The sequence below is a fragment of the Leucoraja erinacea genome, chromosome 17, assembly GCF_028641065.1.
Source record: "Leucoraja erinacea ecotype New England chromosome 17, Leri_hhj_1, whole genome shotgun sequence".
In the NCBI taxonomy this organism is placed as follows: domain Eukaryota; kingdom Metazoa; phylum Chordata; class Chondrichthyes; order Rajiformes; family Rajidae; genus Leucoraja; species Leucoraja erinaceus.
In genome coordinates, this window is record NC_073393.1 from 2124791 (window position 1) to 2141114 (window position 16324).

The 16324-nt window shown below is 46.8% G+C and overlaps 1 protein-coding gene across 1 annotated transcript; it reads left to right on the plus strand.

Moving 5' to 3' along the window:
- Nucleotides 1-4100: 4100 nt before the first annotated feature.
- LOC129704997 (cytochrome b-c1 complex subunit Rieske, mitochondrial) lies at nucleotides 4101-15365 on the plus strand. Its single transcript, XM_055648371.1, has 2 exons — nucleotides 4101-4369; nucleotides 14594-15365. The coding sequence occupies exons 1-2, from the start codon at nucleotides 4159-4161 to the stop codon at nucleotides 15202-15204; spliced, it is 822 nt and encodes a 273-aa protein (XP_055504346.1). The 5' UTR covers nucleotides 4101-4158; the 3' UTR covers nucleotides 15205-15365.
- Nucleotides 15366-16324: the final 959 nt, after the last annotated feature.

Genomic DNA, 16324 nt, shown 5'->3' on the forward strand with positions numbered 1-16324 from the left:
ATGGTGTTTTATCATTAATGTTTTATTATTATTAATGTTGAGTGTTTTCTGAGTCATTCGTAACTGTCACTGCATGTCATGTTGTTACTTGTGAGCGGAGCACCAAGGCAAATTCTTTGTATGTGAATACTTGGCCAATAAACTTACTTACTTACTTATTTACTATTCAATAGCTGAGGTCGTCGGTTCTGATATTCAGCCCTGTCCTCAAATGGGTAGGAAGGAACTGCAGATGCTGGTTTAAACCGAAGATAGACACAAAAAGCTGGAGTAACTCAGCGGGACAGTGTTTTGTCTTTGCAAAAAATAGTCTGAAGAAGGGTCTCAACTTGAAACGTCACCTATTCCTTTTTTCCAGAGATACTGTCTGACCCACTGAGTGACTCCAGCTTTTTGCGTTTAAGAGGGAACTACAGATGCTGGAAAAATCGAAGGTGGACAAAAGTGTTGGAGAAACTCAGCGGGTGAGGCAGCATCTATGGAGCGAAGGAATAGGTGACGTTTCGGGTCGAGACCCTTCCGGGTCTCGACCCGAAACGTCAGATTCAGATTCAGATTCAGATTCAATTTTAATTGTCATTGTCAGTGTACAGTACAGAGACAACAAAATGCATTTAGCATCTCCCTGGAAGAGCGACATAGCAAACGATTTGAATAAATTATAATAAGTGTCCGGGGGGGGGGGGGGGGGTGGTGATTGGCAGTCACCGAGGTACGTTGTTGAGTAGAGTGACAGCCGCCGGAAAGAAGCTGTTCCTCGACCTGCTGGTTCGGCAACGGAGAGACCTGTAGCGCCTCCCGGATGGTAGGAGGGTAAACAGTCCATGGTTGGGGTGAGAGCAGTCCTTGGCGATGCTGAGCGCCCTCCGCAGACAGCGCTTGCTTTGGACAGACTCAATGGAGGGGAGCGAGGAACCGGTGATGCGTTGGGCAATTTCCACCACCCTCTGCAATGCCTTCCGGTCGGAGACAGAGCAGTTGCCATACCATACTGTGATGCAGTTGGTAAGGATGCTCTCGATGGTGCAGCGGTAGAAGTTCACCATTCCTTCATCAGTCTGAAGAAGGGTCTCGACCTGAAACGTCACCTATTTCTTCTCTCCATAGATGCTGCCTCGCCCGCTGAGTTTCTCCAGCATTTTTGTCTACCTCCAGCTTTTTTGTGTCTGCCTTCTGTCCTCAAATGGTATTTGTAAAAATGCACGTTTCACCAGGATTCAACAAATGGGTTTCAGAAACAGATGCAGAGACTGAATGTTCTGTCTCTAAACTCAGAGCACAAGAGTCCATCTGTTAAACGGTTGAAGGAATAAAATGTGCACTTCAGTACAGAAAAATGAACAAAAGTTTGAGATAAAATATGATATTTTAAAATGTATTAAGATTACTCTTATCTTCTCCACTCTACAAGGCTTCCGCATTTGAACACTTCTTGCATTGAAATGCAACAAAGACTTCTCTTTTTTTGTGTGTTGTAAATTGCATCCAGATAACGATTTAAAATAGAGAAACTTCTGCAAGCAGCCAATTTAGGACAATATTTAAATTTAAAATTTAAGCAGCATCTCACGTCTCTTCGGAGGTGTCAGCCATGGAGCTGTGAGTGGAGTTTTTGTGACAGAAGCGTGTGAATGCAGATCTGGTGCACAGTCGCAACCCAAAGAACGCACGTTCATAAGGTCATAAGTGATGGGAGTAGAATTAGGCCATTCGGCCCATCAAGTCCACTCCACTATTCAATCATGGCTGATCTATCTCTCCCTCTCGACCCCATTCTCCTGCCTTCTCCCCATAACCTCCGACACCCATAGTAATCAAGAATCTGTCTATCTCTGCCTTAAAAATACCCATAGACTTGACCTGCACAGCTTTCTGTGGCAATGAATTCCACAGATTCATCACCATTTGGCTAAAGAAATTCCTCCTAATCTCCTTCCGAAATTACACCATATTAAGTTAGTAAGTAAGTTTATTGGCCAAGTATTCACATATCTGCATTCAGTCCCAACAATTTGCTCCTTTATAATCAGTGGGTCGGGCAGCTTCTCCGGAAGTGATAATAGATACCTGACTGAAGAAGAGTCTCGACCCGAAACATCATCCATTCCTTCTCTCCAGAGATGCTGCAGGTCCCAGCTGAGTTACTCCTGCATTTTGTGTCTATCTTCAAATGACGTCACGCGCTCCAGACGGCTGTGCGGGCGCATGATGATGCGCGCAACCGTCACGCACGTCAGTCACTACCGGCCAGTCGCGTAAATGAGGGCCAAGTGGGACAGGCCGTTTAGATTAACCTCTTCGGGCTAAAGAAATCAAGGGTTATGAGGGAAAAACAGGAACGGAGTACTGGTTTTAGAGGATCAGCCTTGATCATATTGAATGGTGGTGCTGGCTCGAATGGCCTACTCCTGCACCAATTTTTCTATGTTTCTACGTTATACATCTATGACTGTACTTAATTGTCAGGAAAGCACTTTGTGTTGAAACGAGTCGTGGAAAATGCCTCCTCTCTTCTACAGAGCTATGACAAGTGAATGGTGAAAGCATCTATTTGAAAGGACAACTCAGTCTCACACTTCTAATAACATGGCCACAGCACGTGAGTAGCAAGGATGTTTTATGTAGAGACAGGTGGGGACACCACTGAGTTTGACACAGTTGAATGTATAAACACTAAGAATGTATGAAGGGATTGTGCATGTTTTGTATATATTTTTCATTATGAATAAAGTTTACATATGAAGTGGAAAAAAAAGCTGAGTGCAAGGCCACCCTTGGGTGACGGCCCCTGGGTTCAGCCAAGCAGGTGGATCTACAGGTGGTGCTCCTCATGGTTGTTCAGGTGTCCTACAGGTGATCTTGAAGGTGGACCTACATATGATCACACAGAGGTGGACTCCCAGCTAGTCTACAGGTGGACTCACAGGTGGATCTTCAGGTAGACCTACAGATGGTTCTTTTGGTGGACTTACCAGTATCCTACAGGTGGATTTATAGGTGGACCATGTAGAAAGGACCAACTCAGCGGGTCAGGCAGCATCTCTGGAGAGAAGGAATAGGTGACGTTTCGGGTCGAGACCCTTCTTCAGACTCGAAATGTCACCCATTCGTTCTCTCCAGAGATGCTGCCTGACCCGCTGAGTTACTCCAGCATTTTGTGTCCACCTTCGATTTAAACCAGCATCTGCAGTTCTTTCCTACACATGTAGAAAGGAACTGCAGGTGCTGGTTTACGCTGAAGATAAGCACAAAATGCTGGAGTAATTCAGCGGGACAGGCAGCATCCAGAGATTCTACCTAGAGATGCTGGCGAGTTACTCCAGCATTTTGTGTCTATCGACAGAGGAACCCACGATTGGACCCAAAGGTGATCCTGCAGGTAACCATGTGGTCTGCAGGTGGTCCTACTTATAGACTTCTATATCTTATAGAAACTTACAAAATTCTTAAGGGGTTGGACAGGCTAGATGCAGGAAGATTGTTCCCGATGTTAGGGAAGTCCAGGACAAGGGGTCACAGCTTAAGGATAAGGGGGAAATCCTTTTAAAACCGAGATGAGAAGAACTTTTTTCAGGCAGAGAGTGGTGAATCTCTGGAACTCTCTGCCACAGAAGGTAGTTGAGGCCAGTTCATTGGCTATATTTAAGAGGGAGTTAGATGTGGCCCTTGCGGCTAATGGGATCAGGGGGTATGGAGAGAAGGCAGGTACAGGATACTGAGTTGGATGATCAGCCATGATCATATCGAATGGCGGTGCAGGCTCGAAGGGCCGAATGGCCTACTCCTGCACCTAATTTCTATGTTTCTATGTTTACAGGTAATCCTACAGGTGACCCTGTGCTACTACAGGTGTTGTGCTCCTTACCTGCCCCCTCCCCGCGGTGCTCGGGTTGAGCTCCTCCTCATTGACCGGTCACTGCCCGGGCCCGGCACGCCAGCGTACTGCGCCTGCGTGGGCACGGCGTGCCGGCATCCTCCTACTCGCCTGTCGGGCATATTGCGCCTGCGCGTTGGCGAGGAGGTGCCGGCATCCGATGCCGCCGTCCGCACCGCGCCTGCGTGGGCACGGCGTGCCGGCATCCCTGGCGGCGACGCGTGCGCAGTGAGTGCAGCGTCCGCCGGCGCCTGTCCCTGTCCCTGTCCCGTCCGCCATTGACGATGCAGTCGCTGAGCGCCCGCTCCGGGGCCCTCGCCCCCCGCCTCGCCGCCACCTCCCGCACCGTCGCCTCACAGCGCCAGCGCCTGGTGCCGGCACCCGAGCCCGGCCCCCAACACATCCTCCTCCCGCTACAGCGGCCCTTCCTCAGCCGGGAGGCGCTGCTGGGCCTAGCCCCGAGGAGCGGGCCCGCCGCCGCCGCCGCCATCACCTGTGAGTCGGGGCCCGGGGAGGGAGGGGGGCGCCGCTATCCTCACCCTCCCGGTGGGCCCGGGACAGAGGGCAGGCCGGTGCCGGGCTCCAGGCTCCAGGCCCCGGGGTGACCTTGTCTTGTCAATGATCCACCTCAAGGTGGTTTAAACCAGACGATGCGATAGAACTTTATTACCAGGCAGCTTTATTACGAACTTCTTCTTGCGTATGTGGCCTGCACAGTTCAATTCCATTTGGAATATGTTGGAGGACCTGCTACGACTGTGACAGTCGCCCAAAAATAGCCTAAGTGGGACAGGCCCTTTAGCGTTCAATGTGGAATATCACCATTCACAACAACCCACTTGCATTAGTATAGGGTGATTTCACCAAAGGTCAAATGAGCGTAGATCCCCCCTCACGTGACCGAAAATTTTAACTGGAGGACATCTCTCAGTTTGGTACATGTAAGTGAATGGGGAAACACGCACTTTCCCACCCGTTAAAAACATGGAAAACGGCCGATTTTTGAGCTGAAATTTTCTGTGCTAGTCGGGGTGACCGTGAAGCACAGCGACCTATATTTTCAGGCAAAAAAAAAGATAGAATGTGAGGTAATTACAAGAGGGAACTGAAGGTAGAAAGCGGTGGAAGTAAACAGCTGACATTTGCCGTGGTATTGTATTGTATTGTATATCTTTATTGTCATTTCCTGAGTATTCGCATACCCAGAGGAAACAAAAAAACGTTGCTCAACCAGTGTCCATTCAGTGTGCATGAAAAAATAAATAGAAATAAAAAATACATGTCATGAACAAATTTAACACTCTACTAAACATTCAACAGCCGTTCCGACCGGCAGCGGCACAACAGTGGCTCTGCTGCAGTGTGGGGATGTGTGCGCGATATTTGGCAGGGGGCAAAGTCCATTTAACAGTCTTATAGCCTGTGGGAAGAAGCTGAGGAGCATCCTGCTGGTTTTGCAGCTAATGCTCCTGTACCTCTTCCCAGATGGGAGGATGGAGAAAATGTCATGCGATGTGTGGTAAGGGTCTTTGATGATGGAGATGGCTCTGTTGATACATCTCTTCCTGTATATGTCCAGCAGGAAGGGGAGTGGAGCACCAATAATCCTGCTTGCGGTCTTCACTATCCTGTCCAGTTGGTGCCGTTCGTACGCCTTGCAGCTCCCGAACCAGGAAGTGATGCCGTATGTCAGTGTGCTCTCGACAGTCCCCCTATAAAAAGTCCGTAGGTGTGTAGTGGGGAGGCCTGCTTTACGTAGTCTTCGGAGAGGGTGAAGTCGCTGCTGGGCTCTCTTGACCAGAGCTGTGGTGTTGGCCGTGGACGTCAGGTCATCAGACAGATGTAGTCCTAAGAACTTCATGCTGCTGACCCTTTCCACATCAGCTCTGTCGATGTGCAGAGGTGTATGGTGTTGTTTCCCCGCCCTCCTGAAGTCAACCACCATCTCCTTAGTTTTTCCCACGTTAAGAATGAGGTTGTGGGATTTTAAGATCCAAAGTATCGGGAATTATCGCGTTTGCTCGCAGAATTTCATCAAAAGTAAGGCATTATTAACTTACTTTTGATGAAATTCAGCGAGCAAATGCGATAATTCCCGATATTTTGGATCTTAAAATCACCACGGCAAATGTCAGCTGTTCACTTCCGCCGCTTTCTACCTTCAGTTCCCTCTTGTAATTACCTCACTTTCTATCTTTTTTTTTACCTGAAAATTTAGGTCGCTGTGCTTCACGGTCACCCCGACTAGCACAGAAATTTTCAGCTCAAAAATCGTCCGTTTTCCATGTTTTTAACGGGTGGGAAAGTGCGTGTTTCCCCATTCACTTACATGTACCAAACTGAGAGATGTCCTCCAGTTAAAATTTTCGGTCACGTGAGGGGGGATCTACGCTCATTTAACCTTTGGTGAAATCACCCTATGTGTCCTGCACAGTTCAATTCCATTTGGAATAAGTTGGAGGACCTGCTGCAGCTGTGACAGTCGTCCAAAAATAGCCTAAGTGGGACAGGCCCTTTAGTGTTCAATGTGGAATATCACCATTCACAACAACCCACTTGCATTAGTATAGCACCTGGCACAAAGAGGAGCATTGAGTTCTAGATTCATTCAGCATGGAAACAGGCCACTCAGCCCAACCTGCCCATGCCGACCAAGATGCCCCATCTACTCTAGTCCCACCTGCCCTGTTTGGCCCATATCCTTCTAAGCCTTTCCTATCCTTGCACCTGTCTAAATATCAAAGGCTAGAGGGTGTAGCTTTAGGGAGGGGCAAAGTTTAAAGGAGATAATAGACAATAGGTGCAGGAGTAGGCCATTCAGCCCTTCAAGCCAGCACCGCCCTTCAATGTGATCATGGCTGATCATCCCCAATCATTACCCCGTTCCTTCCTGCCTTCTCCCCATATCCCTTGACGTCCAGAGAACCTGCCTCCACCGCCCTCTGAGGCAGCGAATTCCACAGACTCACCACTCTGTGAGAAAAAGTGTTTCCTCGTCTCCGTTCTAAATGGCTTACTCCTTATTCTTAAACTGTTGCCCCTGGTTCTGGACCCCCCCCCCAACATCGGGAACATGTTTCCTGCCTGTAGCATGTCCCAGCCCTTAACAATCTTATATGTTTCAAACACATAAACTGATCAAGGGTAGATATCAAGGCCAGGACAGCATCAGTTACTGGGTGGATGGCTGTGATGCCACCAGGGAAAAGCCTCAGTGGGCAGTCATTCACCATGTGGGGCATGGTCTGGTCTGGATGTCCGCAATCGCAGGCAGGGCTGTCTGCCACTCCCCCACTTATGCAGGTGATGGGCTGTGGAGGGTGTGGGTTCTGTTCAGGGTCAGCCATTGCATGCGATGGAGGTCAAATCCCGGTGGTTTGACTGTGGGGTCTGCAATGACCTCTCCGTTGTTGGTGTTGGCATCTTTCTAACCACTCGGCCTTGGAGTCAAAGCCTTCCGGGGATTTGATGGAACACCAGAAGGGTTTGAGGGGCTTCAGGCGGGTGATGAGCAGATTGTTCAAGTCAGCATGGATGGGAAGGTCAGGGTTAGCCTCCATGGTGCACCAGTCTTTCACCATCCTCTCCCTTCTGCATATGCTGGGATGTAATGCATCCTGATAAAATGCTTTCTGTTATGCATCTGTAGACGTTGGTGAGAGCTGCAGGGGACATGCCAAACTTTTTAAGCCTTCTAAGGAGGTAGAGACGTTGGTGAGCTTTCTTGGTCGTTACTTCAATACGGGTGGTCCAGAAGTTTTGACTCTTTTCAACCATCTCTACTTCAGTGCTATCAAAGCAAACTGGGGTATGTGTTCCTAAAGTCATTCACAATCTCCTTTGTCGTCCAGTTGTTGTCTCGACACCAGGACACGAGGTTCTTGATGTCCTTCCCGTACTCCCATCTCATCATTATTTGATATCCTGCCCACAATTGTGGTGCTGTCCGCAAATTTGAAAATTAAATTAGATTTGTGCACGGCTGGCACAGTCGTGGGAGTACAAGGAGTACAGAATGGGGCTGAGAACACATCCTTGTGGAGCACCTGTGTCGAGGATTATCGTAGAGGATGATTTGACTACTATCCTCATAGATTGGGGTCTGTTGGTCAGGAAGTCGAGGATCCATTGCGCAGATGATTGCTGACACCGAGTCCCGTGAGTTCGGTGATAAGCTTGGATGGTAAATTGGTATTAGTGGTAGTAAAGGCAGAGCTGTAGTCTATGAATAGGAGTCTGGTGTAGGTGTCTCCTTATCCAGGTGTTCAAGGGATGAATGTAGGGCCAGGCAGTTAGCATCACCTGCGGACCAGTTGTGTCGGTAGGTGAACTGCAGTGCGTCAAGGTCGCTGGGTAGACTGGATTGTTAATGCGTTCCATGACTACTCCCTCAAAACATTTCATGATGGTGGATGTCAAGGCATGTATAATATCACAAGAGGAATAGATCGGGTAGACACAGTCTCTTGCTCAGAGTAGGGGGAAGGGGAAAAGATTTAATAGGAACTGGGGAGTAACTGTTTAACACAGATGGTGGTGGGTGTATGGAATGAGCTGCCGGAGGAGGTAGTTGAGGCAGGTACTATCACAATGTTTAAGAAACATTTAGACTGGTACATGAATGTGACTGGTTTAGAGGGATGTGAGCTGAATGCAGGCAGGTGGGACTAGTGTAGATGGTTTGTTGGTGTGGGCAATTTGAGTTGAAGAGGACCTGTTTTCATGTGAGACTATGATTCAATGATACTTTGTGGTGCTTCAATGTGGTGGCTGAATGACAGGCAGTGAGTGAACACCGTGTACAGCACAGCACCAGGCCCTTCAGCCCACAGGGTCCGGGCTGTACACCATGCTGAGACCAACCCTTATCTGCCTGCACATAATCCAGTCCCTCCATGTCTAAAGACAGACACATGCTGCTGGAGTAACTCAGCGGGTCAGGCAGTATCTCTGGAGAACATGGATAGGTGACGTTTCACAGAGTGCTGGAGTAACTCAGTGGGTCAGGCAGCATCTGTGGAGAACATGGATAGGTGACGTTTCACAGAGTGCTGGAGTAACTCAGTGGGTCAGGCAGCATATCTGGAGAATATGGATAGGTGACGTTTTAGTTCAAAACCATCTTCACCCCAACTCTCACCCTTGTCGTGTTTTTGAATTCCCCCCCCACCTGCCTGACCTCCCTCTATCTGACAAAACACCCATGCCCATGCACCTGTCCAGAATATACCCAGATGTCTTAGGGTGTGTGGTTTTGTCAAATAAAATTAATTCATGGGAAGGCCCCATTAGCGGAAGGATGTGGGAAAGATGCAGAGGACGTCTACTGGAATACTTCCTGGACTAGAGGCTATTAGCTACAACAGAGGATGGACACACTGGATTGTTTCATGTGGAACACTGAAGGTTGACAGGAGAGAAGACATAATAGAAGTGCATAAAATTCTGAGAGGCATAGATAGAACCTTTTTCCTCAGGGTGAAAATGTTAGACTAGAGGGCCTAGCTTTAGGTAGAGAGAGGCAAAGTTTAGAAGTCCAGTCTGAAGAAGGGTTTTGACCCGAAACGTTGCCAATTTCCTTCGCTCCATAGATGCTGCCTCACCCGCTAAGTTTCTCCAGCATTTTTGTCTACCAAAGTTTAAAGGAGATATGCGGGTCAGGTCTTTTAGACATAGGATGGAGAGTACTTGGAATGTGCTGCTGGTTGTGGAGATGAAAACAAAAGTGGCATTTAAGAGGCTTTTAGATAATCACCTGGACATGCGGAGAATGGAGGGATATGGATCACGTGCAGGCATCTGATTTCTATCCAAAAAACACCTTCACGCATTAATCAATGATCAAAACTAATTTAACTTGCCTCTTTTCACATTTGATTATTTTTTTACACCAGTCAGGAATCCTTTTTGATTCAAGGGGGATAAAGCTAGTAATATGGTGTGCTTTAAGGGCCTGTCCCACTTACGCGATTTTTTCGGCGACTTGCCACACCCGTCATAGTCGCAGCAGGTCTCCGAAAATGTTCAAAATGTTGAAAAGCCAGCGGAGACCAGAAAAATGTACGACTCGTTGGGCGACTACTAACGACCAAAGCCAGCAGGGTGACGCCTGAATGGTCATGAGTACTCGCCCAAAGAGTCGTACCTTTTTCTGGTCACCTCTGCCCTTTACCTTTCCAACGATAACCATTGCTTAAAATTAATTAATGAGATCTGTGTATCTCTGGCAAAACTTGCAATTATTGTCCTCGTTGCCTTGAGAATGTGGCGGGGCGCTGCGGCTTGAACTGCTGCAGTCCTTCAGGGGACAATAAAGCCTTGATGGTCATGGGTAGATAAATTGTCATAGTTTCCGTCAATGCTCTTGGCTTCTGTCCCAAGGTCGTTTGAGCACAAACTAAACCACAAAGACTGGCAGCTAGGGCAGCATTGCTAAAAGATGATAGCCACCCCTGAACCTCTCTGCATGATCAGCCCCTAGAGCAGGCCAATGGGATGATGCTGTGAAGAACACCCTTGGGGCAACATGTCCACTGACCTTGTCTGCATCATGAATAGGGAATGAATGGCAGTGATTAGGCAACATTAAATGAATGTTAAATTATATTCCAAATTCCTTGGTTAAGGAACCAGACTGTAGGTGTAATGTTCAGCAGTATACAGCCTAAAATGTCAAGAAACATATTATGCGAGTGGCAGAGAATCCGTCTTCCAACAAGTGAATGTGAGACTGTTACCCATGAAAAGAAATGGCATAGACACAAAAAGCTGGAGTAACACAGCGGGTCAGCCAATATCTCTGGAGAAAAGGGATAGAGGATGTTTTGGGTCGAGACCCCTTTGGACCCGAAACGTCACCTAATCCTTTTCTCCAGAGATGCTGTCTGTCCCGCTAAATTACTCCAGCTTTTTGCGTCTGCAGTTCCTTCCGACACATGAAATAGCATTGCCATTGCTGAATCTCCCATCGTGGACAGCTGGGTTCACCACTCATCAGGAACCTGAATGCAGATAAACCATTTTTAAATGGGTAATGACTGAAGTCTCTTGTCCCATAAATTGTTTCACCGCCAATTGCTCTTTGAGAACTTTATCCTTAGTTTCATTTCACCATAGAAACATAGAAATTAGGTGCAGTAGTAGGCCATTCGGCCCTTCGAGCCTGCACCGCCATTCAATATGATCATGGCTGATCATCCAACTCAGTATCCCGTACCTGCCTTCTTTCCATACCCCCTGATCCCCTTAGCCACAAGGGCCACATCTAACTCCCTCTTAAATATAGCCAATGAACTGGCCTCAACTACCCTCTGTGGCAGAGAGTTCCAGAGATTTACCACTCTCTGCGTGAAAAAAGTTCTTCTCATCTTGGTTTTAAAGGATTTCCCCTTTATCCTTAAGCCGTGACCCCTTGTCCTGGACTTCCCTAACATCGGGAACAATCTTCCTGCATCTAGCCTGTGCAACCCCTTTAGAATTTTGTAAGTTTCTATAAGATCCCCTCTCAATCTTCTAAATTCTAGAGAGTATAAACCAAGTCTATCCAGTCTTTCTTCATAAGACAGTCCTGACATCCCAGGAATCAGTCTGGTGAACCGTCTCTGCACTCCCTCTATGGCAATAATGTCCTTCCTCAGATTTGGTCGATAGTAGGACAAGGATGTATAACAATTCACCTCATGTGGTTGAAATAAACTTTTTTTTTGTTTTTATGGTTTAATGAGTTAAATGTTGAAGTATGAAGATGTCTCCTCACAATGACATGGTAATAGTTTATTTAATCACCTTGAGTTCTCATTAAATTCTCTCTTGTGTAAAATCATGAAGATTGCACTCCTCCACCATTTATATTGAATGGAATAAATAGAGGCTGCCCAGAGGTGCTTTCATGCGACTACATCCTTTCAGCGTAATATACCTTGAATTATCTACAGAATAAAAAAAGATTACCGAGAATGTAATTCATAAGAAATTTTTCACTTCTCAAAAATACTCCAGAACTCTCTACTCCAAATGAATGATTAAATCCTGAATTATTCATGCTGACTCTAGCTGCATGCTAAATCTGGAATTAATTTTCACATTTGACTTTTTTTTTTTTTACCTATCTCTCTCCCACAACCAGCACTGTTTCTAAGCTGCATTTTTAGCTCTATTTCTGAGCGGTCTTATTTCACTAAATGACACATTACATATTATTACCTTTGATCTTCCACAGAATCCTTTACACCTTGTATGTGAATGGGTAGTTGCAAAACTAAAATGCAACTCGGTAATATGGAAGTCATTTAATTTTAACAAGGACGTTATTTTTTTGTAGATTCCCATGTTAATAACAGTGACTGCAACTATATCACAAATCCAAACTCCTCCCCATCTCGGTCAGTTAAATTGTCTCCAGAGTTCTTTTCTTACCCACCGTCCTTTATTGAATCGTTTAATTATTTGCTCATCTATTGCATTATCTAATAGTTTAGAGATAGGCTGTAAGTTAATAATTATATTGAGTTTAGAGATGTTTAAGAAAGAACTGCAGATGCTGGAAAAATCGAAGGTGGACAAAAATGCTGGAGAAACTCAGCGGGTGAGTTAGCATCTATGCAGCGAAGGAATAGGTGACGTTTCGGGTCGAGACCCTTCTTCCGACTGATGAAGGAATAGGTGACGTTTCGGGTCGAGACCCGGAAGGGTCTCGACCCGAAACGTTACTTATTCCTTCGCTCCATAGGTGCTGGAGAAACTCAGCGGGTGAGGCAACATCTATGGAGCGATGGAATAGGTGACGTTTTGGGTCCAGACCCTTCTTCAGACTGGTGTGGGGGTAGAGGGGGCGGGAAGATGAAAGGAAGAGGCGGAGACAACGGGCTGTGGGAGAGCTGGGAAGGAGAGGGGAAGGAGGGAGAAAGCAGGGATTACCTGAAATTGGAGAAGTCAATGTTCATACCGCTGGGGTCTAAACTACCCAAGCAAAATATGAGGAGCTGCTCCTCCAATTTGTGGTGGGACTCACTCTGGCCATGGAAGAGGCCCAGGACAGAAAGTTCTTTAATTCTGAGGCTGTGGCCTCTGGTCAGAGGGTCTCGACCCGAAACGTCCCCTATTCCTTCTCTCCATAGATGCTGCCTCACCCGCTGAGTTTCTCCAGAATTTTTGTCTACCTTCGAGTTTAGAGATGGGCAGTAAGTTAATAATGATATTGAGAATGATTGCAACAAAACCGTTCAGTTCCTCCTCAACCTTTTCAACATAGCACGGTATTGGGTGCAGTTGCCCGTAGCAACTTCCCCAGAGCTGGATGGGATACCCTTTAAAGCATAGAAGGCACATGAGTCAGCAGATGCTGAAATCTGGAACAAAATACTCGAGTTGCGGGTCAGGCAGCATCGGTGTCGGGAAATGGACTGTCAACATTTTGGGTCGAGACCCTTCATCGGGACTCCAGATGAAGGGTTTTGACCTGAAACATCAACAGTCCATTTCATCCCATAGAGAGTGGTCAATAACAGGGGTGTGGATACTGCCTGACCATTGAGTAACTCCAGCAACACTCATGTTTTTTTTTTAACTCTTTAAAACAAAGTGAATTGACCAAAGTGTCGATCATCTAACCTAATCTTTACACGTCTCATAGTTGTTCCCTGGGCACTTCTGTTGAATGCCTTGGGACACTATTATTTAAAAATGTTACACAAATAAAAGTTATGGCCCTCTAGGTTTTTTTACCACTCATCAGTGGAAAGGGAAATAGAACACGGTGCAAAATAGTCAGTTGATTTATTTGTTTGTGCTACTGTCTGAAATAGATTTATACCCTTTTAATGGCAATGAGTATGACTAATGTGTTACTGGATGCATTCTTGCAACTACAGCACCTTATTAATGGTTCATGGACATTGCCAGCCAGGGCTGAAGAAGCCATGAGTAAAACCTTGGTCCAAGGGAGACGTGATTGACTCTACGGAGGGGAGAGGGGGAAGAGCTCAGCGAGATTGAAGGACCAATTCCAGAGGTGTGGCCTTGGCCAATGATGACGATGTGATTACATTTGGGGAAAGGGTGAGGCCAACTTTACAGGGGTGTGGATGTGTTGGCACAAAATGGAGCTACAGTTGATAATTGAATGGGGTAAGGACAAGTGGGAACTTGAAAAAAATCAAAACCAATGCACGCTTTAAACCTGAAGCTCACGTAGGTCAAGATGCACTGGTGAGTTGGGATAAAGGCAGCCGAGTTCACAGTGGAATGAGAATGAGTGACCAGAGTGTTGCAGTAGACAGATGATGAGGTAAGAGGCATCAATCAGAGCAGAATTAATAATTTGTATTAAAACATTCTTATTTAACGTAATATTTAAAAAGCTAGAAACTAATTGTTTGCTTACAGTTGGACCCTTTATCCTGCATCGGTGGCAATGGAAGGGAATGGGTAATCTGCATTTGAGCACTAACTTGTTATGAAGATGATGCCCGTGATGGTGTAAAAGCAGCCAATTGATATTGGGTTCTCAATGCTCAATCTCAGTCAAACTGTTCAAAGTGATAGAAGGCAGGAGAATGGGGTTGAGAGGGAAAGATAGATCAGCCATGATTGCACGGCAGAGTGGACTTGATGGGCTGAATGGCCTAATCCTGCTCCAAGAACTTATGGACTATGAAATCTGGATAAATTTTCTAAATGTATCAGTTTGAGGGATTTTTTTGTTCTTTGATTTTTCCGCAGTTTCATCAAGAGTTCGATATGCACACAGCGATATACGTGTTCCCGACTTCTCCGACTACAGACGGCAAGATGTCCAAGATTCCAAGAAGTCCTCGCAGAGCAGCAGTGACACCAGGAAAGGCTTCTCCTACTTGCTCACTGGAACCACGGCAGTCATGGGAGCCTACGCTGCAAAGAGCGTCGTCACCCAGTTCATCACCAGCATGAGTGCCTCTGCTGACGTGCTGGCACTGTCCCAGATCGAAGTGAAGCTGGGGGACATTCCAGAAGGCAAGAACATGACCTTCAAGTGGAGAGGCAAGCCCCTCTTTGTCCGCCACCGTTCGCCCAAGGAGGTGGAGAGCGAGCAGGCAGTGAGTCTAGCCGAGCTGCGAGACCCACAGTTAGATTCCGATAGAGTCAAGGATCCACAGTGGATGATTCTCATTGGCGTCTGCACTCACCTGGGCTGTGTCCCAATCGCCAATGCAGGTGACTATGGCGGCTACTACTGCCCCTGTCACGGATCTCACTACGACGCATCCGGGAGAATCAGGAAGGGCCCAGCTCCTCAGAATATGGAAATTCCACCCTACGAGTTTGTCAGCGAGGATCTCGTGATCGTCGGCTAAATCTGTTACCTTTAAGTTGAGCAACTCTCAATGTTCCTGCTCTTGCTCCATACTACGGCAAACTGAACATTTACTGCATTCAATCGATTATGATAATCCTTGTGATTCTTCTTTTGGGGTGTAAACCAGGCTTGTCTTCAATAAACCCACTGTACATTGGCCAGCAATTGTGGCTCTCTTATTGCAAAGTGTTTCTTTCATTTTCATTTGCTGTCCAAACCAGAAAAATCCAGATTAGATAGGGTGGCACAGAGGTAGAGTTACTGCCTTACAGCGCCAGAGACCCGGGTTAGAGCCTGACCACTGTTGCTGTCAGTACAGAGTTTGCACGTTCTCCCTGTGACAGCGTGTGTTTTCTCCAGGCGCTCTGGTTTCCTTCCACACTCCCAAGACAAACAGGTTTGTAGGTTGTGTGAGAAAGAACTGCAGATGCTGGTTTAAATCAAAGGTAGACACAAAATGCTAGAGTAACTCAGCAGGTGAGGCAGCATCTTTGGAGAGAAGGAATGGGTGACATTTCAGGTCGAGACCCTTCTTCAATTTGAAGAAGGGTCTCGACCCGAAACTTTGCCCATTCCTTCATTCCAGAGATGCTGCCTCACCCGCTGAGTTACTCCAGCATTTTGTGTCTACCTTCAGGTTTGTAGGTTAATTAGGTCCTGTAAATTGTAAAATGTTCCTAGTCTGCAGGTTAATGCTAGTGTACGGGTTGATCCCTAGTCGGCGCAAGGGCATGCATCCGCGCTCCGCTGTATCTCTAAGGTCTAAAATTTAGTTTATGTTCATATAGAGATACGGTATGGAAACGGACCCTTTGGCGCACTGAGTCCGCACCGACCAGTGATCCGCGCACATGAACACTATCCGCCCCACACTAGGGACAATTTACAATTATACTGTACGTCTTTGGAGTGTGGGAGGAAACCAGAGATCTCGGGGAAAGCCCACATGGCCACGGTGAGAGCATACAAACTCTGTACAAACAGCACCCGTAGTCAGTATCTACCCCAGCTCCCTGGCGCTGAAAGTGTTGAGCTTAATAGACTGTTATTCCAGAAGATTAATTGGAAGTGATTCACTGCGTTATTTCAGTACCCATACAACATTAACATTTCCCGTC